The sequence below is a fragment of the Sminthopsis crassicaudata genome, chromosome 3 (genome assembly GCF_048593235.1).
Source record: "Sminthopsis crassicaudata isolate SCR6 chromosome 3, ASM4859323v1, whole genome shotgun sequence".
In the NCBI taxonomy this organism is placed as follows: domain Eukaryota; kingdom Metazoa; phylum Chordata; class Mammalia; order Dasyuromorphia; family Dasyuridae; genus Sminthopsis; species Sminthopsis crassicaudata.
In genome coordinates this window covers 86,758,151-86,783,677 of record NC_133619.1, presented here as the reverse complement: position 1 = coordinate 86,783,677, position 25,527 = coordinate 86,758,151, and the positions used below count along the sequence as shown (strand labels likewise).

The window sequence follows — 25,527 nt, the reverse complement described above, 5'->3', positions numbered from 1 at the left end:
AGGCTTCTCTCCTCTCTCTCTCTCCCTCCCTCCCCCCCCCCCCCTCTCTCTCTCTCTCTCTCTCTCTCTCTCTCTCTCTCTCTCTCTCTCATATTTATGGAAAGGTACAGGTGATATATCACATGGTATAACAATTCCCAGTTATGATCAGTGATCAGTGCCAGTGACCTGGGTAACTATATTAGTGAAATCATAGAAGTCTAAGTATTGATAATGGCAATCAGAATATTGGCACTGTGAAATCAGTAGGTGGGCCAGAAGAAATGGGGACAGTTAGTCTAAAGAGATGGTTAGAGTGATAATAACTGCCTTCAGAGAGTGGAACTGGGACAAATGAGTGTAAATTAGAGGCAGACAGATTTTTAGCTCAATATGAAGATGTTCGTTATTTTTCCCCATTTCATGCAGTTTCTCATTCAGAAGTCACATAAGAACGAAGGGATGCTTGCCCTCCGCTTCTGTGCTCTTTTCTCATTGTTGCTGCACTTGACCTTGCAGTTCAGACTGCTGGGAGAGGACAGGAAATGGCCATTGACTGGGTAACCATTTCAGACACCAATGTTGGCCTCTGTATGTATAGACAGAACTCGGGAGCCTGGGGTAGAGAGTGAACTTTTCGGAGGTCAATCCTCTGTTTCAATCCTGGAGAAAAATCAGGACTAAGAACATAGAAAGGAGCCAGAATTTCCGAGACTTTCCTCTTAGCTCATGCGTGAGTCTGAGACGGGGACTGGCTTCTCCAGTTTTCCTTGGCCCATGGTCCATGAGCAAAGAGAAAGTACCTTACAGGCGGGTGGGTTTGTGGATCAAGATGACCATCGTGTAATGGTCAGTTTAGAAATTCCACCTACCTCATTTTATTGCTTTCCTGGGTAACTAACACACTGGCATGGGGCCAATACCCATTTGTGAAGAAATGAAGCAAAAAGGGTCAAAATTTTCTGGGTAATTGATTTAATCCTCCATTTCACTCTTTTATATTACTTTTAGTCATCACAGGCTTTAGTAGCATGGGGCAGGTTACCCCCCGACAGTAAGCAGAGCCATCCTAGAAGCCACAGCATCTATTTTTGGCTGTGTGGGTAATCATTTAGCAAGCTAAGGTCACTACTCAATGCATGCTTTTCCATTTACCATTTGCAAAATATGACTTAGGATTATGACTCTTTGATGTTTCATGTGCAATCACCCTATTCTTATCCCTAGCCTAGGGAGCTACATGGCATAGTGCAGAGCTTCTTAAACTCTTTCCACTCACCACCCTTTTCTACCTGAGATATAAACCCTGGTATATAGATAAATAAAATAGGTATGCAAATGGATTCTGGGGTACCACGTTCAGTTACAAGATCCCATACGGGCTTGAAATCCACATTTTAAGAAGCATCGTGGGTCGTGCACTGGGCCTGGAGTCAGGATGACTTGACCACTCTCAGAGATTTGCTGGTTGTGTGGTCTTGGGCATTCATTTAACTTGTTTGCCTCAGTTTCCTCAACTGTTAAATAGTACTGACTTCTCAGAGTTATTGTGAGGATGAGATATTATTTGTAAAATGTAATTAACACGGGAGCTTGTATATAATTAGTACTCAATAAATTCTTCCTCCTTCCTAATCTTAAAAACTAGTACTAGTCGCCAAAAGTGTCAATGTTTTTCTAAAGGGCTCAATTTCTGAAGGACTGATTTGTAGCTAGTGACTGTCAGCACACAAGAATTCAGTGATCAGAGTTCAGTAAATGTCGTTTAACAATATGAGGAGATACTTTAGGAAGGCATTACTATTTACAGTTTGTATTTACAGTGATATTATATTTTATATTATATTTATACAGTTTGTATTTATAGTGGTATTTACAGTTGTGGTCTTAAAAGTGATACTTCGGAGGTTAATCCGTTCCTTTCAGATTGTCCTTATTCATTGTTTTTATACAGATAAGAGAGGGACATTGGTCCGATAATGAAATCCACATTCAAGATTGCCCATAATTTGGCCTTCCAGGATCTCGGGCTCTGTCCTTATTCACCTCCGCCCTTGCTCCTGGTGCTCCTTCTGCTGGGGATAACTTCCTTCCATTCTATTCAACTTCTAAACTTCCTCCAAGTCTCAAATTCAAATGCTACCTATCTCCCCGAAGAAGTCTTCTTCTAAAATCATCTCAAGACGAAAAGCCAGTGCTCTGTATAATGAGAGGTAGGATTATAAGCATTACCGTCCCCACTTTAAAGACAAGGAGACGGAGACGCAGAGTTGTTCCGTGGCTGACATAAGTTCATCCAGATGGCAAGCATCAGCTAGGGGTGCTGTGGAAGACCCACGATCTTTCTTTTTTCCCCACAATAGGGCCTTCGCTTGATTTGTAAATCTTTTTATTGCACTTTTGCATTCTATCTTTTGTTAGGAACTTGTCACTGTTTTATATCTCTTCTACTCCACTGGGAGCTCCCTGAAGTTAGGATTATGTGTTATTCTTCTTTGCACACTTTTGGTGCTTTGCACGTGGCTTCACAAGTATTTGTGGAATGTTGAATTGAAGGCTGATGAGTATCTTGCCTTCACATGTTAAGGTGCTGGGCTAAGGGTGAATCCCTTGATCCCTTACCCAAAGTGAGGCACACAAGGGTTATCTGTGACTTAATAAGAGTGACTAATTGGTTGCATTGTAATGATCTGACAACCACTGAACAAATGTGAAATTTATGTTGGTTAAATCTGGCTGCTTAGTCTAGATATTTTCAAACAATATCTGCTCTATTTAACAAATGTATCATCTTCTATCTTGGCACTTCCCCCTCTAAAAGATGTAATTTTCTCTCATTTGAGCCAATGGTATCTCCTTTAGAACAGGGCTCATGGGCAAGACGGGAAGGGGCTACAATCGGGATCAGGGCTGAGCAACTGAGTCTGAGAAATAGCACATTTTCAAACAGGAAACACTAAGAACCAATATGGCAGAAGTCATATTTATTGAAAAAAATTAATATCTTTGCTATAAAATCTGTAACAGTAAAGCAACTGAATATTTATTTTGATGCATAAACCTGAATGTAACATACCAAGTACAAGACAGGGTCACTGTATTTTTCCCCTCTATTTACAATGTTTATGAAAACTGTTATGCAATCCATGTTAAAAGAACTTATGATGGAGAACTGTTACCTTAGAAAAATAATATTCTTGATAGAGCATTCTTGAGGAATCCAATCACATCTTAGGCCTCTTTGAATAAGGCAGAAGTCCCTGGAATAGCATATAACTTAATTTACAAAATACATTAACTATTAGGACACATATTCAAGTTTTCTTTTGGTATGTTTTTTTCCTCACTGCAAAATTACTTATGTACTCTAACAGAAAGAGAAGACTTCCAGGGAAAGGTCATTAAATGAGCTCAACTATACATTACATCTACATTTCTGGGTAGCTTAGCAACAACCGTGGTCAGTCCACGTCTCCCTCCAATGTTTTGTTCACTGAGGTTGACCCAGATGCTGCAGACTGAAAACCTCACCGGTTTTCCAAAGCGCTCTCATTGCTTGGCTTTCATAGGAAACGGCTCTGTCACAGTAAGAAACTTTTTTAAAAAAAATTTATTTTTAAGGAACTGGTGCACAAATACATTTCCACTCACAAGAGAACGCCACAGATGGAACTAAAATCAGGCCCTGACGGTTCTGCAAATGTAACGCCAGGTGCCGACTCCCAGGAGCGCCCGCTGGCGCTTCCTTCCCTGCCCCGTGGTACGATGGTTGGTTCTCGAGAAGAGGGCGCGCGCCGTTCAGTCAGGCGGTTTTAATTCCTTCAAAGGCACAGAACTTCCACCTTTTCTCCAGTGTCGCTCCCACGCCCGTGAACTCCTGCTTAAACATGCGCGGCAGCCGCATCAACAGCATCTCTATTTCGTTTGCCGATATCTACGGGAAAAGGAGGAAAACTGGTTGTAGCAAGTGGGTCTCTTGATCTCATTAATATGGAAGGAAGGCAAGTGATGAGTTAAGGATTTATTCTTCAATTAGACAGACAGCACGCCCATCTCCAGGCTCTCGGGCCATTTCCTCTAAAGCAATATGTCATTAATTCAGAGGTCCAGAAGGAGAGGGAACCTCCAAGAGGAGGCAGAAGAGCTACCCCATCTCTCGGATAAGTGTTCACCTAGGGTTACACTGATGACGTCAGAGGGGGAATTTGAACCGAAGTTCTTTGGGTTCCAAAGGAAGTATTCTTTCTACTCTATGACGCGCCTTCTAATTCATTATTCCCTAACAACAGCTGTGGGTCAGTCTTTGTGGCTGACTAGAGGGAATCCGGTTAAAGCTAAAGTTTTAAGAGATCCGAGGCTGTTGGCTTGCTATCAGCTCCTCCCCTCACACTTGGACCGTGATAGCTTTTCTCCCCCCTCGGGAGCTTCCACTGGGCTTCTAAAGCATGCTCTGGATGTGTGACTTCCCTCCCCCTCGATTCAATAAGCTCAGCAGCTCCCTATCATCCCCAAGATAAAGCCCGCTACCTTCCTTCTCCTCACCTGTAACTTCCTTCCATGACAGTGGCCTCCTTACTGTTCCTCGGATGAGACCTTGCATAGGGTCACTGGGCATTTTCACACGAGCCATCCTCCTTCCCCTAAGCCTCCTTCCCCCCCTCCTACCTTACCTGTTACTGTGCGGGGACACCATCCTCCCAGCCCCTCCGACCCCCTCCCTAAATCCAAGCTGTTGCCAGCCCGGAGCTCGCTTGTAAAGCCCTTTTCCTCTAAACCCCTTCTCTCCTCGGACACAGCTGCGGACTGGTGTAGGTCCTTGTTATCTCGTGCCTGGACGATTGACTGGATTACTGGAGTCTCCCAACCTCAAGTCTGTCCCCACTCCATCCGTTCTCCACTCAACCACTAAAGTAAGAACAGAAGTCTGAGCACATCTCCCCCAACTTAAACCCACTGGCTTTCCCTCGCCTCCAGGAGAAAACACAAAATGCTCCATTTTCGTTTCTACCTTTCCAGTCTTCTTACACCTGACTCTGCCACACGTACGCCTTTAATCCGGCGACGGTGGCTCCCAGCGGCTCCTCCAGCAAGTCCCCCGTCTCTTCAGGCACCCCCTGGCTGCCCCCCAGGCCTGAAAGGCTCTTTTCTCTGACTGTGACTACTGACCTCATTGGCTTCCTTTAGGTCCCATATAAAATTTCACCTTCCCCAAATCTCTCTCTCTCTTTTTTCATTCCCAGATATATATTTAATAGACTATTACACTTAGAAACCTTTTTGATATGTTTTTTGATGACAGGTTGAATACAAAGATCAAGTGATTCTTTCTAGGGTTCTATGAACTCTGGACAGATCCTTCTCCCCCCCCAATCTCTTAGTTGCAATGCCTTCCCTCCGTTAGTATTTCCTAAATTTATCCTGTGTAGAGTTGTTTCTGCGCAAGTTTATTGAGGGCAGAAACTGTTATTTGCCTCTTTTTGTGTCCCCATCACTCAGCACAGTGCTGGCACACAGTAGGCACTTAATGTAAGTGACTGATTCTAGTGACGTGCCTCCTCATCTTTGCCTCCCGAACTCCTTCCAGTCCTGGTTAAAACCTCACGGCCCGTAGGGAGAACTTTCTCTCCAAAATTACCTTCATGTTCAGACCGCATGTTGTCTCTCTCCCATCAGAATCCAAGCTCCTTGAGGGGAGGGGCAATGCCTTTTGCTCTCTCCTCAGTGCTTATTACAGTGCTTGGGGCACAGCGTGCCCTCGGTAAATGATTACTGATCTGACTCCCTGCAAGTGGGGATCATCTCCTCAGCTGGTCCCACTCACTCGGCTCATTTCGCCCTTTAGAATTAGAAACAGCAGATGGAAAAGCCTTCCTCTTATCCAAGCTAATACAAGCATGGCCCCCAATTCTGCCACCCCAAAGGTGGGACCTTCGTCAAGTCCCTGGCTCTGACCCTTCACGGAGCCCATTAATGATAGACCACTGCTGGAAGTCAGCGACTTCACCTGTAAAATGCAGGGTTGGCCCAGGGGATGGAGGGCTCCTTCTGCAAAGCTCTGCTTCTGTTTCCATCTGCAGAGTTCCACCATTCCAAGGCATTCTAAAATGCTTTCATCATTCCTTTGGAAACGCCAGAGAGTCAGTAGGCCTCAGATGTAATATATGGAAGGTGTTTGCAAATCTTAAAGCATTGTATCACCACTTAAGATAATGATAATAATAAATAATAATCACAATAATGCTATCTAGCATTTATTTAGAGCCCACTCTGTGTCAGGCACTTTACAACTCTTATCTTATTCTCGCAGCAATCCTGGGAAGTAAGCGCTATCATTATTCCCTTTTTGCAAATGAGAAAACTGAGGAGAACAGAAGGGACCCCGCCAGGACCGCACAGCTGGTAAGTGTCCAAGGCCACATCTGAACCCGGCTCTCTTCGTGGTACCCACCTCACCCGACCACTGAGGTTCTCTCAGGTTCTCCCTGTCTCTGACACGTTATTTCTGGGTTTTTTCTTGCCCCCCAGCTGCCATTTCTTTATCTGAGCAGGGCTGGAGCTCTTCCCAATGCCTCTTATCCTTACGCCCCATCGATAATTTGCCAGTCACTGGCTCAAGGCCACTGGAGTCTGTGGGAACAGCAGCCTCGGGCCTCCTGGAAGACCCCTGGAGGACCCTGGTCTGCAGGTCCCAGCTCCCTCCTCTATGATACACGGTCTGACGGGCGTCTTAGCGTCTCTAGGAGGGGGAGGTCACCCTTTGATTCAGGGGAGACGGGTGCTGGGTGCCCCTGCAATCCCCTTCCTCTACATGTTGTGCATTCGGCTTGTGAGGAGGAGGAGGCCCAGATTTCTGTCATAAATGAGTTTTTAATCATTCTCTCATTTAGTCAGTATTTGTTCCAAGCTGTTCATGGCATTCGCTTGTACCAACTTTGATGTTCTCAGTGATTTCCCCCCCCCCCCTTTTACTTTAAAATTCCCCAAGACAAAGCATCGGTGATTTGGATCAGATTTATCAGTTATAATTTTAAATAAAACCATGGCACAGGCTCAGACTCTTTGTAACTGAGACGCCTCTTGCTTCCCTGGGCTTCTGTGGCACAAACGCCACAGAGGTATTTTACAAGATCTGCTTGGTTTATTTTTTGATTTATCGAGTGAACCTTCCTCTTCCCCCCAACCCTGCTCGCCCAGGGCCTCTGGGTACATGTACAAATTGACATGAGCAGACATAAATCAATTTTAGTTTCCAGCTTATCTGGCTGATCTCCCCAGGTCAGGCAGGCAGGCAGGCAGGGGAAGCCGGATAAAATGAGCCTTCCCCTTTGGCTTTGGGTCCGACAAGGCCACGGCTTGGGCTGGGAGAAGCCAAGTTCAAGGTTACAATTCCCTTTTGTACAAATTGCTTTCTGCCCTGCTGGCTCTGGGGTTTCCACCTGGGAACCGTTAGTTGGAGCTGGAAGGAGAGGGGGTGGATGGTCGAGTGGAACGGGAGGAACCGTGGATTTGGTAGTGAGGGCCTTGGTTTGAGTCCTGCCTCTGATACCTTCCAGGTGGTAGAACATGACAGAATCTCTTTCCCAGTATAAAAGGGAACCTGTTCTAGCAGATGGACAACTAAGTTCTGTTAGGGAGATCTGCATTCAAGCTGTGACTCTAAAACACACTGACCGTGTAAACCTGGGCAAGTCAGCTCACAAGCCCAAATTACTCTTACTATTTACAAGATGCTAAGCAGTTACCAGTAGTTAGAGAAGACTTTCCTTACCCAGAATCACCAGGTATTATAGTGAATAAACTGCTCTTAAACAGCCAAGGAGCCCCAAGTGCTGCTCTTGCTCAGGAGACAACTGTATGACCCTAGGGAAGTCGATTAACGTGTCTCCGTCCATGTTCTCATTATAGAATAACAGTATTTACTGGGCAGGTGTGAGGATCAGATCAAGCGAGGTAATATAACGCCAAGTGCTCTGCAAACACTAAGGTATTATGAAATTGTCAGCTCTTCTCAAAGGCTCCCATATTGATGGAATGCTGATTAGCAACAATAATAACCCCACCCCCCCACTAAATGTTGGCACTCTCTACCTCAGGTTGCTATAGGGAAAGTACTTCATAATTTTTAAAGTGCCATAGAAAAGGGAATTATTTAAGGAAAAGAGGTTATTTCTAGGGTGTGCACTGAATCCCTGATTCTATCATTAATGCAATCATGAATGTCTTCTCTCTAATTTTTATTGTACTAAATATCTATAGCATAATTTAGCACCATATTCAATTCAATTCAACAACCATTTCTTCCTTTTTCATTTATTTTAAACTTAAATATAAAATAGGAAAAGTTAAAAAAAAACCAACCAAAACACTGCCATGTGCACAGCAGAACATAAGAGAAGATTCAAAATATAAAGCAATTAATTTCCATTTCAAGAAAGCTGGTACAATACACACTACACATTGTGTTCAGAACTGTCCATCTTTGCTTCCTGGTAAGTTTTCTTTTGCTCTCTGCTGCATACTATTTACTTTATTCTTTCCCCCTTCTCCCCCCAGGCCATCATTAAGCATGGATACAAACACACAAGTGTATATTTATATATATAATTATACACACAATGCACACATACACATCTGTATGTCATATGTAAATATATATATATATATATATATACAAAGATATCTATAATCATAAACCTATAAACACACATACATTCATACGCATCTGTGAAAGACCCACTGTGCATTTTTGACCTGTGCTTCTTTGAAGGTGGATAACATTTTTCTTCATAAGTCCAAGCCTTTCCACATTTTTTCTAAGTCTACAAATGCATCATTTCCTACATCACAGCAACATGCCAACATTATACTATCTAGTTATTTTAGATGATCTAAAACTATATTGATTAATATGGCTGACATATGGTTTAAATACCCTACTTTTTCTCTTTTAATTACATTTATTTTAGTTTTAACTTTGTCTAAGATCAAGATTATCAACAAGCATTTTAAAAAGCCATTTCCTATTTGTCCTTCCAGGGCTACAAAATTTTCCTGAATTAAAGGTCACATCTCTATCTATTATGACAGGTTAAATAATAAATAATATAATATAAATATAGTAAAGCTAGGCTTTTTTATAAAAGGAATAACTACTTAATACACACATGTATAATACACACACATCCTTGTACAATATGTGAATATACAATCTTTAAACACATTATATATACACATACATGTATATAAATACACTCCAGCTCATTTTTCCAGAGGAGGAAACTGAGGTAAACACTATTACGTGAGCTGTCCAGGGTCACACAGCTAATGTATGAGGCTGAATTTCAAGTCAGGTCTCTGACGCCAAGCAAAGTGTTCCATATATGTGCCATCTAGCTGCCCTATCAAACCCCTCTGCAATATACCTGTATACACACATATATCTATATATCTACATATATGTATGTGGTTGACCAAATTCTTTCCTCCTAACCACCCTATGAAACTACTAGTAAAAGCATCATTATTACTACCTTTCAGAATTTCTCTGGCTACTATGTCCTATTGCTATTCACTAAAATCATAGTTTTTAATTGTAATTATTTGTGTAAGCAACAAGAAGATTATGCAATGATCAACTCTGGTGGAACAACAATGAGGTGATTCGGCCAGTTCCAATGATCTTGTGATGGAGAGGGCCATCTGCACTCAGTGAGAGAATTGTGGGGACTGAGTATGGATCACAACATAGTATTTCACTTTTTTGTGGTTGTTTGCTTGCTTTTTGTTCTCTTTTTCATTTTTCCCCCTTTTTGATCTGATTTTTCTTGTGCAGCAAGATAATTGTAGAAATATGTATAAAAGAACTGCACAAGTTTAATCTATTTTAGACTACTTGCTGTCTAGGGGAGGGGGTGAGAGGAAGGGAGGGAGAAAAAATTGAAATACAAGATTTTGCAGGGGTGAATGTTGAAAACTATCTCTGTATATATTTTGAAAATGAAAAGCTATTATTTTTTTAAAATCCTAAAAAAATTTATATACACACTTTATCCCATCTATTTGAGATTAGGGAACAGGTTTTATTTATCTTTATATGCCCCCAAGGGACCAGTACAGTCCTTTGAAAATACTTGATACAAAGGGATAGAGACCAGTCCTGGCTTCATGGTTTTGTTGACGCAGTTGCTGCTGTTAATCACTAATATCCAACTCCATGACTCCATTTGGGTTTTCTTGGCAAAGACACTGGACTGATTTGTTTTTCCTCCTCCAGCTTATTTTATAAATGAGGAAACCGAGGGAGGCAGTGACTTGGTCAGGATCACACAGCTAGTAAGCGTTTGAAGCCAGGTTTGAACAGATTGAATTTTGAACATGTATATATAAATTATATCCACACATTAAAATCAGCCAGAAACTCCATGTTAATCTGGGCTGAGGTGACCAAGGAGTGCTGTGGGGCCACAGGCAGCTGGCCCACACCTGTAATTCAGTGCTGAGGACCTTAGGCTCTTAGGTTGCTTAGGGTCGCAATACCAGTATCTTTTCAGAGGCAGTACTTAAAATTCCAGTCCCCAAGGTTAACTCTCTGCTTCTACTTGACACATGCTACATGTTTCTAAATGAGTAAGTAAATATCCTAGAAAAATACTCTATTGTAACAAAGACTACCTGCGACAGCCCCATCAATCAATTCCTTCTGATTAACCTTACACACGTTGGGTAGAATTTGAGCAGCTCACCTGGTATAGAATATTTTAGGATGGGAGAATCAATGGCTGCATGAATTGGATACTAGAAAATGGGGCCTTGATCATTAGCATAGGAACATAGGGTTCTGTCCTGGGTTTGCCATTAAAGATCTTAGATGAAGGGACTACAGAACCCCATATTTATCTACTATCTGAGTTTAAATCTGACCTTAAACATTACCAGGTGAGTGATTCTGACCAAGTCATTTTACCCTGTCTGCCTCAGTTTCCTCATCTGTAAAATGAGGATCCTGAAGAATTTGTATATAACTGAAACAACTGAACAACTCTATGACGAAAGACTAATAAGTTTTGGAACTTTAAAGGACTATGGATAGTAGCCAGCCCTTTACCTTTATGGTAAATACCAGAAATACGAAGAAACAATATCAGGTAGTAAAAAGCACTTTTTTCAGAGATCTAGATTCAAATCTTGGATCCATAACATGCTATCTATGTGATTATGGGAGAGATGTCACTTAATTTGCTGAGCCTAAGTTTACTCAGCTATAAAAAAGGGAAAAGGAAACCTGGATTGTGTTTTGTACATTATTATTGTCTATAGAAATACAGCCGATAGTGTTACACTAAAACATTTGCCAAGCCCTTTTCTTATGCCAAAGTATATTCTGAGGGCATATTATAGTCATACTGTGGTCAACTCACTAAGGGAAAAAAAAAAAAAAAAAAAAAGAACTGAAGAGAAGAAGTAAATATTAGGCTCTTCCTGCCTCAGGGGACAATTTCCTGCTTGTCTTCCAAAATTTAAGTGCCAATCTGAGATAAGATGAAATCACCCAACAGAATCTCTGAGGAAAGGTATGAAACCATAGAATTACAGAAAGTCCTGAGTAATAAGGCACTCGAGAAGTCATATGGTCCAATTCTTGCTCATGCAATTCTATTTCTCTCACTACATTCTCTATACCTAATCTTCTTAACTGATATTTCTATATAAAGGTAGAGTGGAGCCAGCTCCAGTCGTCTTGCCCAGTCACTGTTAAATTTTCAGTGTTAGCATTTATATTTCAGAAATCATCCATGGCTACAAATCAGTGCTGGCTTTATTGTTCTGTTGATCATCCAGATTTAAGAATATGTTAATATTGCAGATTGAATTTAAAAGCATGAGGATACTTTTTCTCCCAACTGGGAGAACCTGATTGTTAAATATTTTACCAGCACATCCCTTTTTGCTCTGTAAATATTGCTTGGAAGGCTCAGGGAAGGAAGTCATCACGGGAGTGAAGGCTATTGACAATGACACTGATGGTGATAACTGGCATTTACATAAAAGCGCTTGAGTTTCATCTCATTTGAGTCCCACAAAACCCTTATTTTATAGGATTCTCTACCTACAGTAGACAGAGTGTTGGACCTGGGGTCAGGAAGACTCGTCTTCCTGAGTTCAAACCTGACTTCCAACCCTTTCTAGAGTCAGAAGTTGAGTGGTTAATTAAAGATCCGGGGGAGAATGGAACACATTCTCTTCTATAAGCAGCTCATCACACCCATCTGAAGGTTTTGAGTAAGTAATTCAAAGATTTTTCTTCATATTAAGCTCAAATATACCTCTGCAGCTACTATTTTTCCTAGTTCTGCCTTCTGAGGGCAGGAAAAATTAGTCTACTGCTTTGTATACAACTACATTTCAAATATGAGATAGTTGGAAGGTATAATGGATAGAGAAAGCTGGACATAGAATGAGGAAAGCTTGAGTTCAAAATCCTACCTCAAATATTTAGCAGGCAAATTTATGGACCTGTAGAAATGTACTCTTTCTGTCTGAGCAGGGCGGAGTGAAGATGTCACATCAGTTCTTTCATTCTGGAAACTATGTGGAGCCCAAGATGGTATTAATTCTTCTTTTTTTTTCTTGAAGGGGAGTTTACTATCCCACACCAAAAGCTTATAAATCCCATTAACTTCCAAGGTTTTTTTCAAATGAACTGTTGCTTACCAAACCAGTACTTGTACAGTTATTTTTTGAAAATAGAGGGTTTTATGTTCATCCCTATCAAATTTTATTATCTTAGATCTTTTGGGACCCCAATTCTGTCATCCAATGTATTACTGATCCCTCCCAACTTTATGCCATTCTCAAATTGGAGAAAGCGAGATATATCAGCATCTTAGTAATTTACAAAAAAAAAAAAAAAAGGCTAAAAAAGACCCTAGCTATGAATAAATTCTTTTTTTTTTCCCCCCTGAGGCTGGGGTTAAGTGACTTGCCCAGGGTCACACAGCTAGGAAGTGTTAAATGTCTGAGACCAAATTTGAACTCAGGTCCTCCTGAATTCAGGGCTGGTGCTCTATCCACTGCGCCACCTAGCTGCCCCTATGAATAAATTCTTAGGTGAGAAGCCTCCCTCCATACTGTCACCAGCCTATCAATCACAGGACTATTTTGTCTAGTCATTAGACAATTATAAACTCATCTAGCTATCTTACCATTTAGCCCTTATTCCTCTAATTTATCAACAAGCTTCATGAAAAATGTATTTATACCTAATTTGTTAATGAAGGATTTGGGCAAATACCTTACTGAAATCCAAGTATTCTGTGTTTTCTACCAGTCTAATAACTTTATCAGAAAAGTAAATAACAATAGTCTGCTTTGATCTGTTTTAAATCAAACACATTCTGTATTTTAGTGATGACTATTTCCCTTTCTCAGTGCTCATAAACTACTTTTAAAATAATGTATTCCAGAATTTTGCTAGGAAGTAAAGTCAAATTCAAAGACTCCCATCTTTTTTCTCCTTTTTCGAAAATCAGGTCATTTGTTGATTTCTATTCCTGTCACATTTTGTCTATTTTCTACAGGTTTTCCAAGATCCCTGGCAATGGCTTAGAAATGGCATTTGGAGATTATCCTGGGTTATAGTTCATCTTCAGTCAGGTAACAAACTCAGTGAGGGCACCTGGGAGATCTGTTATCATCTCCTCAGTTATCTCAGATTGCTGCATTACCATGGACAAGTCACTTAACCTAATCTTATTGCTGGAGACCAGGTTTCTAAGGTCTAATTCTAAATGAATTTATTATCTCCAGAGATTGATGGAGAAAACTGCACAAAGGCTGTCTGCCTAAAAATGGGCCACGTATCTATTGAGCAGAATAAGAGTGGAGAAAGCAGATTCCCTACCACGCTACCATTAATATAAGTAAAAACCATGATTTCAATTATTTCCTGAGGGGGGAAATATAATGATCATAGGATTATAAATTTAGGGCTAGAAGAAAGCTTGGAGGCCACTGATACCAATCCCCTAATTTTATAGACGAAGAAACTGAGGCTGGGAGATAAGTAAAGATTTGCCCATTATATCACAGCTAATAAATGAACTTAGGTCCTCCAGACTCAGAAGTCTTGCATATTACCCATTGTGGTATACACACACATACACACACACACACACAACACACACAAACTTACAGCAATGATGTAAGAGACAAAGTCCCTGAAATTCTTGGAAAAGTGGATTCATTGGTTAATAATTTTTGTTGCTAAAAATTATTTTGTTTCCCTTTAATAAATGCTTCTATTCTCTTTCAGCATTTCCAGGAAAATAAGAAAAAAAAAAGGTTCAGCAGAATCAGAAGAACTCTATACGCGATCAACTTTGATAGATTTGGCTCTACTAAGCAATGCACTGATCCAAGACAATTCCAAAAAACTCGTGGTGGAAAATGCTATCCACATCTGAATGGAGTCTGAATGCAAAATGAAATATTCTGTTTTCACTTTTCCCCCCTTTCTCCTGGTTTTTTCCTTTTGTTCCGATACTTCTTTCATAACATGACTAATGTGAAAATATGTTTAATATTGTACATGTATAATCTATATTAGATTGTTTGCCAAATTGGAGAGAGGGAGGGGACAAATGGGGACAGGGAGGGAGGAAAAGTGGAAATGAAAATCATAAAAACAAATATTAAAAACTATCTTTACATGTAATTAGAAAAAATAAAATATTATTAAATGGATATAAAAAAGAAAGGCTCAGGATACAAGGGAAAATGCTAGTAATTCAATTCAGCCAACATTTATTAAGTGCCTAATATGCAATAAGCATTATGCTAAGTGCTAGATTAATAGAAAAAAGTAGAAGCTCTCATAATTTTACCAAAACAAAAGGGAATGAAATTCTTGCTTAGTCAATCAATGAACATTTTTTGGAGAATGCTATATATCTAGCATTATGGTTGGTGCTGTGGACAGACACCAAGATGAGTATCATATTGATGCGGGCGTAGCCCCCCTTTAACATTCTTTGTCTGATCTACAACTTCCTTTGGGACTGATCTTTGATTACAAGATCTTGTCATACCAGTTTGGGCTGTCTGAGCTGGCTTAGATTTTCTCAAACCCCCACTATCTGCTCAGGTTTCCCCAAAACAGTTTCTTCCTTATCTGAAAAGCCCACCAGGAATCAACCCGGGCTCCGCCCATATGCCCCTTCAAGCAGATAAAAACAGCAAAGCTAGAATCATCCTTGGTCAGAGTTGAAAGATGCCAGCCAAGATGTTTGCATCAGAGACTCTCCGTCCCGCCGCGTATATCTTCCTCTATCTTCCTTTTACTAACCAGACCTTAACCTTGCTTCCAAACCTTGCAATAAACATCTTTTTACCAATCTAGGTTTTCGGGCCTGTACATTCATTTACAGGGGACTCTTGCTCCCGCTAGACCTCACTTAATCCTATTGAGGTCTATACCTCATCATTAGGTATTTACCTCATCAATATGGCCTCTGGATACAGGAAACATAATTCAAATGCTTGTTTGAATTTTGGCAATGAGGAGGGATGAAAATTTACTCCTTAATTTACAGCTAAGGAAACTGAGGCCTAGAAAAATGGCCTTTCTTTATTATGCTTATAAGACCTCCTGTATTGAAAAAGACAAATAAATAAATTCAAGGATGAAAAGTCTTAACTTTGCGATAACAAGAATGTCACCATGGAAATAGGGGGTGTGTGGCCGGGGTCCCAAAAAAGGCCCCAGATGTCCTCCCTCCCAAGCAAGGAGGTTTCCAATCTGTCAGGTCCTTAAGGCAAGCCCTTTATTTCATCTTATTCTATTCCACACCAACCAAAGTATCAGGGATTTTAGTCTTGAGGAAAATTCTTCCTTGTCCATAATGGCAGAGGGTTCTAGACTTTGTTCTTTAAAGTAGAAGATCAGACCTGATGGCTCAAGATGACGTCTATTAAAACAGAACCTGAATGGGCTTTAGCTAGGACTGCAGTGAAAACTCTCAGAATGGGGGGAGATTTCTCAGGGTGCGCTTCAGTTGGAGAACTTTCTCTACAGACAGCTTCTTCAGGATTTTCCCACTGCTCTCAGAGTTCATAACTGGAGGACTTATCCCCTCCCTTCTTTTTCAGCTCCTTCTTTCTTTAGAGCCTCTCAGGGGCTTGGATGATTTACTGCTCTTCCACTTAAGAACCATTCCTCCTCCTGGTCCAATGTTCACGGTTCTTTATTTCATAAGTGACTTTATTTCATAAGTGACCCTGCTTTCTAGCTGGATCACAATGTGGCATGAAGCCTGCAGGTAAACAGGACTCGGAAACAATTCAGATCACAATGTACTGCTTATGCTAAGTGGGGCAAGAGCTCTGCCTTCTGGCCATCATCAGGGCTTCTGCGGGCACCATGGGGCTTCCCATAGCACGGCCACCTTTCCTCACTATGCTTACGGGACCCCGTGCGTTGGAAGAGAAAGCAAATTCAAGGACGTCAGGAAAGCAAGAAAAGTCTTAACTTTGAGATGATATTAAGAATATGGGGTGTGTGTAGAAAATTCTAATTACTTAAATATTTAAATAAAACAACAACAAAAAGGGCTACTAATTGTTTTTCCCCCCAGAGATCCTGAGATTATCTTTCCATGTAACTCTGAAGATAACACAGATAATATAAAATTCCATTTGTATTGACCTGGATCAAAATGGAGGGAGAAAGAAATCAAACTCTGTTTACAAGACAAGAAAAACTGGAGAGGAGGCAGGCATGCTTTTTAACTTCACCAAAAATATAAGAAATAACTTAAGATCTAAGTTATTTTCTTAAAATCCACATAATTATCTGGTAGCTTTAAATGAGTGCAAATGCTTTTTTCACCATATCCAGTTCCTTCAGAAGCCTGTGGAAATCCTGGAGCTGGGAGGCCTGCCAGCCTGGTCCAAGGCTGATGCCCTAACGGAGCCCTTCACTGATTTCTCTCTTGTCTTTCAGACTCCCCTAGCTAACCTTACATTTTATATTCCCCACAAGCTTCCCCAAGTAATTTAGCATCTGCTTAAAGTCATTGTCATTTCAGATAACAGTTTGTTCTACCAGAAAGACAAAGGCAAGTAAGTGAAGGAAGGCAGCCTGCCTGCCAAAGAATTTGAGAATGAGGGAAGCGTACAAGCCCCATTTCCCCATTATGTCCCTAATGGGGACTCACGCGGAGTCCACCTGCAGTCAACAATCAGGCCATTTTGCATTTAGGCAATGAAAGCCCTTTAGATAAAAATCATTTACCTTAGAATCCAGCTGCTGCATATATGACCAAAGATATTCTATATTGGCTCCAAAAGGATGTACGTGAAGAAATGTTGATATGATACCTGCATTAAAAAAACAAACAAATATTAGAAATTACCCAAGGCACAAACAGCCTCAGCCAAGGAATATCACCTCTTCTACCCTGTGACCATTTTGTCAGGCTGAGTTATGGCCCTGTTATTTCTAACAGCACTCAACAAACATTAGATAACAACACATTTTGAATACAGTAATGGTAAAGCAGTAAACGGAATTTCTTATCTGTAGGAAGATAGCAGTTAGAATACTAGTGACCAAGATAATATATAGATGAATAAAGGTATCTCCAAACAAAGACTCCTGAAAGCATTTCAACTACCAATTTTATGCTTGATTTACCAATATAAAATTGTAGTTATTGGAAGGATAGAATTATGGCGTTTCTCTCCCTCCTTGGATGCTTCAGTGGGAAAAGGGCTCGCTCATGCAGCTGTTTCAGAAATCACAGGGCTTCAAAATTTCCTAATAATTATAGTTGCTAGTTACAAAAAAGTATTTAGTCCATATTGTCCCTGACTGCTGCTGAAGGAAGCCCAAATTCTTCTTGGTGCACTGCCTTTTATAGTTGTTGTTTAAAGGGAGCCCGACCCCCTCTCTCTATTCACTGTAATTTATAAGAACATTTTAAAAGGTCTGGGGGAATGAATGGTTTAGTTGGAATGAGATGACAAATTGAGAACTTTTCTCATCAAGAAAATCAACTGTCAGCATTGCTTTGACAGATGAAAAAGAGAATGTTGGTCCTAGCATTGCTATGAAAAGCAATCCCTCCCCACCCTCCTGATTCCTTTTCTCCCAAATTAAAAAAAGTAAAAATAAGGAAGGCTCATCTCCAAGTTCTCTGTGGTTAACTGTTGAAAAGCCATATTGAAGTGAACATTCGCCAGCTGTGTCTGAGCGGATTTCATAATGAATTATCTGTCAATAAGCTAAGAGTCAGGTACTCATGAACCAAGCCAAGGCTGGAGCTATAGATCTTGTTAGATGGATTACAGGTGAGTGGAACGAATCCTACTTGAAATGGGTTACACTGTAAAGGAGATGGGTTAGCCTGGATTGATGTGGATTTAGCACTATTAAAGATTCTTCCCTTTGTTTCTTCAATTTTTTAATGGGTTAAAAACTTTGAGAAAAGTGTGTAGTACAACCTTATACTGGGAATTGAACTGCTGAAGAGTTTATAGCAACTAAGTCCTGAGTAATTGGACTAAGGGAGATAAGCTTCCTGAGATAGGGGGATATTTTCTGGACCAAGATAAGTATAGGCCCACTATTGTAATGTGATACTCTCTGTCTAATAATATATTTATATTTCTCATTGTGCCTTTTACAGAGCCCTAAGAACTTCTTTTTTTTAGAATTTTTTCCCACAGTATATATGCATGAGTAATTTTTAAAAAATAACATTATCCCTTGTATTCATTTTTCCAAATTATCCCCTCCCTCCCTCCACTCCCTCCCCCCGATGACAGGTAATCCCATACATTTTACATGTGTTACAATATAACCTAGATATAATATATGTGTGTAAATACCATTTTCTTGTTGCACATTAAGTATTAGATTCCGAAGGTATAAGTAACCTGGGTAGATAGACAGTAGTGCTAACAATTTACATTCACTTCCCAGTGTTCCTTCTCTGGGTGTAGTTGTTTCTGTCCATCATTGATCAACTGGAAGTGAGTTGGATCTTCTTTATGTTGAAGATTTCCACTTCCATCAGAATACATCCTCATACAGTATTGTTGTTGAAGTGTATAATGATCTTCCGGTTCTGCTCTCCTCACTCAGCAACAGTTGATGTAAGTCTCTCCAGGCCTCTCTGTATTCCTCCTGCTGGTCATTTCTTACAGAACAATAATATTCCATAACCTTCATATACCACAATTTACCCAACCATTCTCCAACTGATGGACATCCATTCATTTTCCAGTTTCTAGCTACAACAAAAAGGGCTGCCACAAACATTTTGGCACACACAGGTCCCTTTCCCCTCCTCAGTATTTCTTTGGGATATAAGCCCAGTAGTAGCACTGCTGGGTCAAAGGGTATGCACAGTTTGATAACTTTTTGGAGCCCTAGGAACTTAATAGTAATTGTTGACTGACTCATTGGCATGGAAATTTGCCACCTGGAAACAAAATTATTTTCAGAGAAGGTAGTCAAAAAGATATCTCCCCCAAGTCAGACAAAAATCTTATTTTTTTTTTAAGATGAAGGAGTTAGTTAGATGAGACTATTGCCCAGATTCCTACAGTTATGAAAGTGTTGCTTGAAGAGTCCTATATTCATTTAATAAAAAAAAAATAGAAAAATACTAATCCTGCCCTCCAAACTAAGCAAACTGCTATATTGATAAGATGGAATAAAAAAGTACAAATATGAGTACCATATCATTTTATGGAAATATCTGAATGAAATGGCATTAAGTGGGAAAAAATAAGATTAAATCAATGTCACAAATGTTTTGGGAGCAATAATTGCTTTTGATATTTTATTTTTCTTTGATCAATTCCCAGTTATAGAGCCTGGCATATAGTAAATCCTAAATAAACACTTGGTGACTGACTGGTTTGTAAACAGTAGGTACTTAATTCATGATTATTGGAGTGGGCTGAACCATACATAACAAAAATACATATGTATATTCCATTAATAATCAATGAATCAACAAGCATTTTGAAAGTGAGTTATTGTCCTAGGGGGCAGAAATACATATAAAAAGGAGTCTTGTCAATAAGGATTAAAAAAAAAAGAATTACAAAAGGAAACCAGAGTAAAAGATGTCATGAGAGAAATGTATGAGTTGAAAAAATGGTTAAATTAAATGGAAAGAGCAAGAGACAAGCAATAGACAGACTAGGTACTCCGTGGGTAACCTTACAGCTTCAAGAAAAAAACAAAATAGGAAAAAAAAAAACAAATAAGGAAGATTCCCAGGAATTAGATTTTAATGCTTAATTTTCCCCTGAAAAGTTGCTTAAACACTTTAAAAGTATAATACTTCTGTTTATAACATAATCCTTCTTAGCATACCTCCTCAAAAGTCACCCTAAAAAAAGCCAATTGCCAATCCAAACTCTACTACCTTCCTTCTTCTCTTCCCTTCTTCCTTCCTTCCCTCCCTCCTCTTCTCCCTTCCTTCTTTCATTTATCTTCCTTCCTTCCTTTATTTCTTTCTTTGCCTTGCCTTTCCTCTTACATGACAGTGAATTTTTCTGTCCCATCCTTTATTAAGCCACCTTACCAAACTGGGGCATCTTTTACTTTAACACTTGCTGTTCGGTCAGGGTTGCGGAGCACGCAGGTGAGGTGGCGAGTAGTGAGGTGGGGGAGGATCTTGAGAAGCTGGCAGATAGCAGGATGGCTGATGGTTAAACAATGTCGTCCAACAGTAAAGAAGCAGAGTTCATTTATAAGCTCAGACACTGAGGAAGGACAGATTTAGGAACACTGAAAGCTCTATGGAACAGTACTGATTTCACCTATGTGCAAGTTTAAAATTATGACCAGCAATGTTAGACATGGTCCTAGTTATGGAGATTTTTAGTGGGATGACAGCAGGTCACTTGAATCCCTTGGGCCTCCGGTTCTTTTTCTGTAAAATGAAGAGCTGGAACAAGATGTTCTGTGAGTCCCTTTCCCATCTAAAGTTCTTGGGTTTTATGATTTTATATCTCTTAGTTTATAAAACAAGCAGGAGATAATAAACTGATAAGGAACCAGCTGTCTAGTGTGACCATTTTCTCAGAGCTATTAACCTAAACTGGGCTAAAGCCAGAAATCTCTCAGCATAAGTTCTGGTTCATTCTCCATTTTAACAATGTCCAGAAGTGTTCAGCCTCACAGAACTCCAAGGATCTGAGTTGGAATAAAAAGTACTGAGCCATTACATCCCACACACCTCCAGTACCTGCCAAATCCAGCATGTGGCCTATACTGTGAAACGAACAGACATTCAAAAACTCAAGAGTTTTTGGCATTGTATTACTCTGTGCCATGTCACACTGACCTGACGAGGGTACGAACGTAGAATTGTCAGACATAAAAATCTACTCAGAAATGACCGTTGAAATCTCATCCTTTTGTGTGTCAAGCCGCCCTCACAAGTAGTGAGTGAGAGTGAAAGGAGATGGCAGCACTAAGAAAAGCCCCAGCAATCCCAAACCAAAATGAAGCCTGTGGGCAGCCTTCCCCTACTGAGCCCTCGCTTATTTATACCAGAAGGCTTCAAGGACTCTCAGTCCCCTTGCTGTGAGTGCTTCTTTGGGACGCAGAGGATGCTCTTGAGCTCCAGTGCAGCCTATGAGACTCAGTCATCACCGTGAGCCTCTTTGGGCTTGGCTAGGACAACTGATGCAAGGAGTCCGCTGCCCAAGCTCAGGAGGTTCGCCGCAGCCCTTGCATTCGTGCAGCATCCTCTGTGAGGAGCCAAGGGCACCTCCGTGCCACAGGGAAGCACTACAATATAACTCCTTCCCTTCTCATTAGGGAAATGGTGAATTTTCTCCTCTGCAAAATTATGGGCTTGGACTAGCTGCCCTCTCAGAGCCCTTCCACTTCTGCAGCTATGGTTCTGGGGCTGCTCCCACATTCACTGCAAATAGCAGAAGGGGGAGAGTAACCGAATTAGGCAAAGGCTTCTTGATTCCAATTTGGCATCAGGGAAAAATAAATGAGTGACTTTGACCTCCTCATTTTTATGTACGAGATATACGATGGGTTTGCACTCACATACTCAAAGCAAAGGACTTGTTTCCATAAAACCTGAGCCTGATTTTCTGCCTAAGCAAACTTGTTTTTACAAAGATGAGCAATTTTGAGGATTTGCAAGTAATAAATAATGGTAGTGGCTAGGTGACACAGTGATTAAAGTATTAGGCTTAGAGTCTGGAAGACCTCAGTTCAAATCTCACCTCAGACACTAGCTGTGTATGTCTGGGCAAATAAATTAACTCTGCCTCAATTTACTCAAATGTAAAATGAGCTGGAAAAGGAAATAGCAAACAATTTTGGTATCTTGGCCAAGAAAACCCCAAATGGGGTCACAAAGAGTAGGACACCTGAGTTCAAAAGGGGCCTTAGATACTTAGTTACTATATGACCCTGAGCAAGTCAGATAATCCTGTTTGCCCTAGTTTCCTCATCTGTAAAATGAGTTAGAAAAGAAAATGGCAAAGATACTGGTGATTTTACACAAATAAATAAAAATAAAATATGCTCAAATAGATCTGTGACGTCACTGATACAGAATGCCCTCCAAAGCTGCAGACTGCACCATGGCGATATTTTCCCATTTTGTATGATTCTTGTCCGTGGCTTCCCATGGGCTTGCCATGGGAGGAGAGAGAGAGAGGCCTTCCTTGTTTTGTCCTGACATCACAATGCTACCAAAGACCACATGGAGGATCCATTGATACCCTTGTTTTTGACACATGCCCAGCCCATAATTTTTTCAACCACACATTTAGCATGTGATTAATTTGGGGCAGAGATGCTAAACATATATCAGTTAATTTCTTCATAGGCTAGAGCTGAATGCTAACAGTGTAATGTATGAGTAAGGGCAAAGAATAGTAGAAAGTGGGATTTTCCTTCCCTAATCTCACAGATTTCACATTTTCAGTTTAAAAGTCATAGAACATAAAATGTGGTTCAGAAGTAGGGTAATTTTCTAAGGTGATACCAGCTTGCTCAGAGTGGCTTTGAAACACTTAACAAACGTAATCCAAGCTTCCCAACTGGATTCTCTTATAGTGAATATATAAGGATGTGGGGAAAAGGAGTTTTGTCTCAAGTAATATAAGTAATGCAATTGACTCAATAAAAAATATGGATAATGGGGTCAGTAGACTGGATCCTTCCAGTAAGAATTCAGGAAATGACCCAAAGGAGGGAGAAAACTAAAGGATCAAAGCCCTCTCTTTACCACAGAGTGGTCCGTAGTGGACAGAACTGTACAGAGTAGTGGAGTTTGTTGTAGACCTCTTTGTTCCCTAAAGCCCTGATGGGGGAGTCACCCCTTCGTCCCACTGAACAGAAGAAAAACAAATATCAAAACTTGACATGTTTTCAAGCATAAGAATAAGCCAGTTATCAACAACATGTGGGTTCACTTTGGGGTTCCTAGAACTGAGAGAAGATCAGCATGTCTTATAAGGTTTGTGCCTGGCATGTTATTACAGCTGTATATCACTGGAGAGAAAAATAATTGGTTTTCCTTGGAGTATCTCTAAGCTGATGTCATATTCAATAACCCTGTAGTTGAAAAATCTATATATGATGGATGAAGTTTGGACTATCTTCTAAATTTAATTCCTTCTGAGCCAGCTTCTTAAAGGCCCGGTGTACCTGTCATTTTGAGGTGTGAGCATGCAGCGCCTGGAAAATGCAACTAGGAGCTACTTTTGCCAGATAACCAAATATGGAAAAGCCATTTGTCTAACATGAACAGTGATCTCATTGCTCACTCTTAACCATTCAACTGAGGAGCCAATCAAAACTTGGAAGCCTGAGCTAAGGTTCCTGCCAAGACCAGGCTCAGATCAATACTATGGATCACAGGGGAAGGAGAGGCTCTTCCCTTTCTCTGAACTGAGAGTTCTGTGCTTTTTTAAAACTTAAATTGTCCAATAGTTGAATATAGGGATTTAAAACCTCAGGCTCAAATTTCATAGACATTACTCATATTTCCCTAATGAAAAAATTCATAACTTTATATAAATTAGTTATCTTTTCTTTTAGAATCAGGGCCTTCCTGGAGCCCAGCTTTTAATGTGACCACGCAGACAGGACACCGAAGCGGAGGCCCGCTCACTGTGGCCATGGCCAGGTGGGAGCCGCGGTTTCCTCTGCCCTTCCCCTCTCCTATAACCAGTTTGTTTTTATACTCTAGCCTAGATGCAGGACTGGGTTTGGAGTAAGAGAACCCTTGTCGCTCTAGCCCCGTACTAAGGCATTTTTCAGTACTCTTAAGCCAACATTACATTCTTGTTTATATCTTCGGGAGGGCTAGTTTGATTGAAGAGTGAAGCTTAATCCGACTGGGGCTGAGGCAGTTATTCAGGGGCAATACATAATGAGGGTCACTGATAAATATTGCTTTTTTCTAAATGCCCATAGGCTAAGAAAGGCAAAATGGTGTAATGGACCTAGGTTTAATACTGACTCCCTCCTTTCCTCAAAATATGACTTTGGGCAGATGACTTTGAAGCGTTCCTCATCTGAAAAGTGGAGATACTAATATCTCCGGCCCCTACCTACAGGGTTGTTGGGAAGCACAAATGACTTAATGTATTGTAAAGCACTTGGTAAAGCTTAAAAATGATATAAATGCCAGTGATTATTATTTATGATCCTATCAAGTAAATTAGTTTAGCCTTGCAGATTTCATTGCTTTATTAGATTACCAAATAATGTTCAGAAATAGCACAGCAGAAGCATCATTATTCTGGAATTCACAAACCTGACATTTATAATAATTTAGAATGAGTCAAAGTTTACTTTGGTAATACTGTGAAGAAAAACTTTTCTTACTGAAAACAAGATTTGGGTTGGCTCCAGGTGGGGAAAGGCTGGAGCCAACTCCTACTGGGCTCACAAGAGCTGATTGTTAAGTTTTTCAGTGTGCGCACTGCCTTCTTAGAAATCAGCAAATTCTACAAATCAGAACTTATTTATTTTGTTGTGGTATAGGTTTAAGAAAGTGATGGAGAAAATATTACTAATGCAGAGTAAACTTGAAAAAGCATACCATATGTTTTTGAAGAACTAGTTTGTTAAACATTGAACACAATCCTGATACCGGTTGACTTGAAGAGGAAAAAAAATTACAAACATGTTTTTAAGTAGTCAGTAGCCTATGTCACTATTTTTAAAAATAAATATTCTCCTTATATTTTTTTCATTAAATCTGGCTTCAAGGGTCTTTCTGGTAATACTTTATCATTTTTTTTACTATATGTATTTAAAACTATTAAACCTATATTTTCTTCTAGAATAAAGGTGAAACTTTACTTCCCTTGAAAAAGAAAACTGAGAGAGAGCACCCTACTCCTGAACTTGTTGTGAAATATATTCTATTAACCAGCTGTCTGACCTCAGCCAAATCATTTAACCTTCATGTACTTTCATTTCTTTGCACTAAAAGGGGCTTAGGGGGCAGGCTGGAGATGCTTTCTGACTCTAATATTTCA

General features: G+C 40.2%; 1 protein-coding gene across 3 annotated transcripts in view; it reads right to left on the bottom strand.

Moving 5' to 3' along the window:
• Positions 1-3,572: 3,572 nt before the first annotated feature.
• Positions 3,573-25,527, bottom strand: part of ENOX1 (ecto-NOX disulfide-thiol exchanger 1) — a 366,224-nt gene continuing 344,269 nt past the window's right edge. For all 3 annotated transcript variants that reach the window (XM_074299169.1, XM_074299168.1, XM_074299167.1), the window contains 2 exons: positions 17,270-17,355; positions 3,573-3,913 (listed from right to left, as the gene is read on the bottom strand). In XM_074299169.1, coding sequence (XP_074155270.1) covers positions 3,782-3,913; positions 17,270-17,355 — 218 coding nt within the window. In that variant the 3' untranslated portion in view covers positions 3,573-3,781. The remainder of the gene's footprint in view (positions 3,914-17,269; positions 17,356-25,527) is intronic.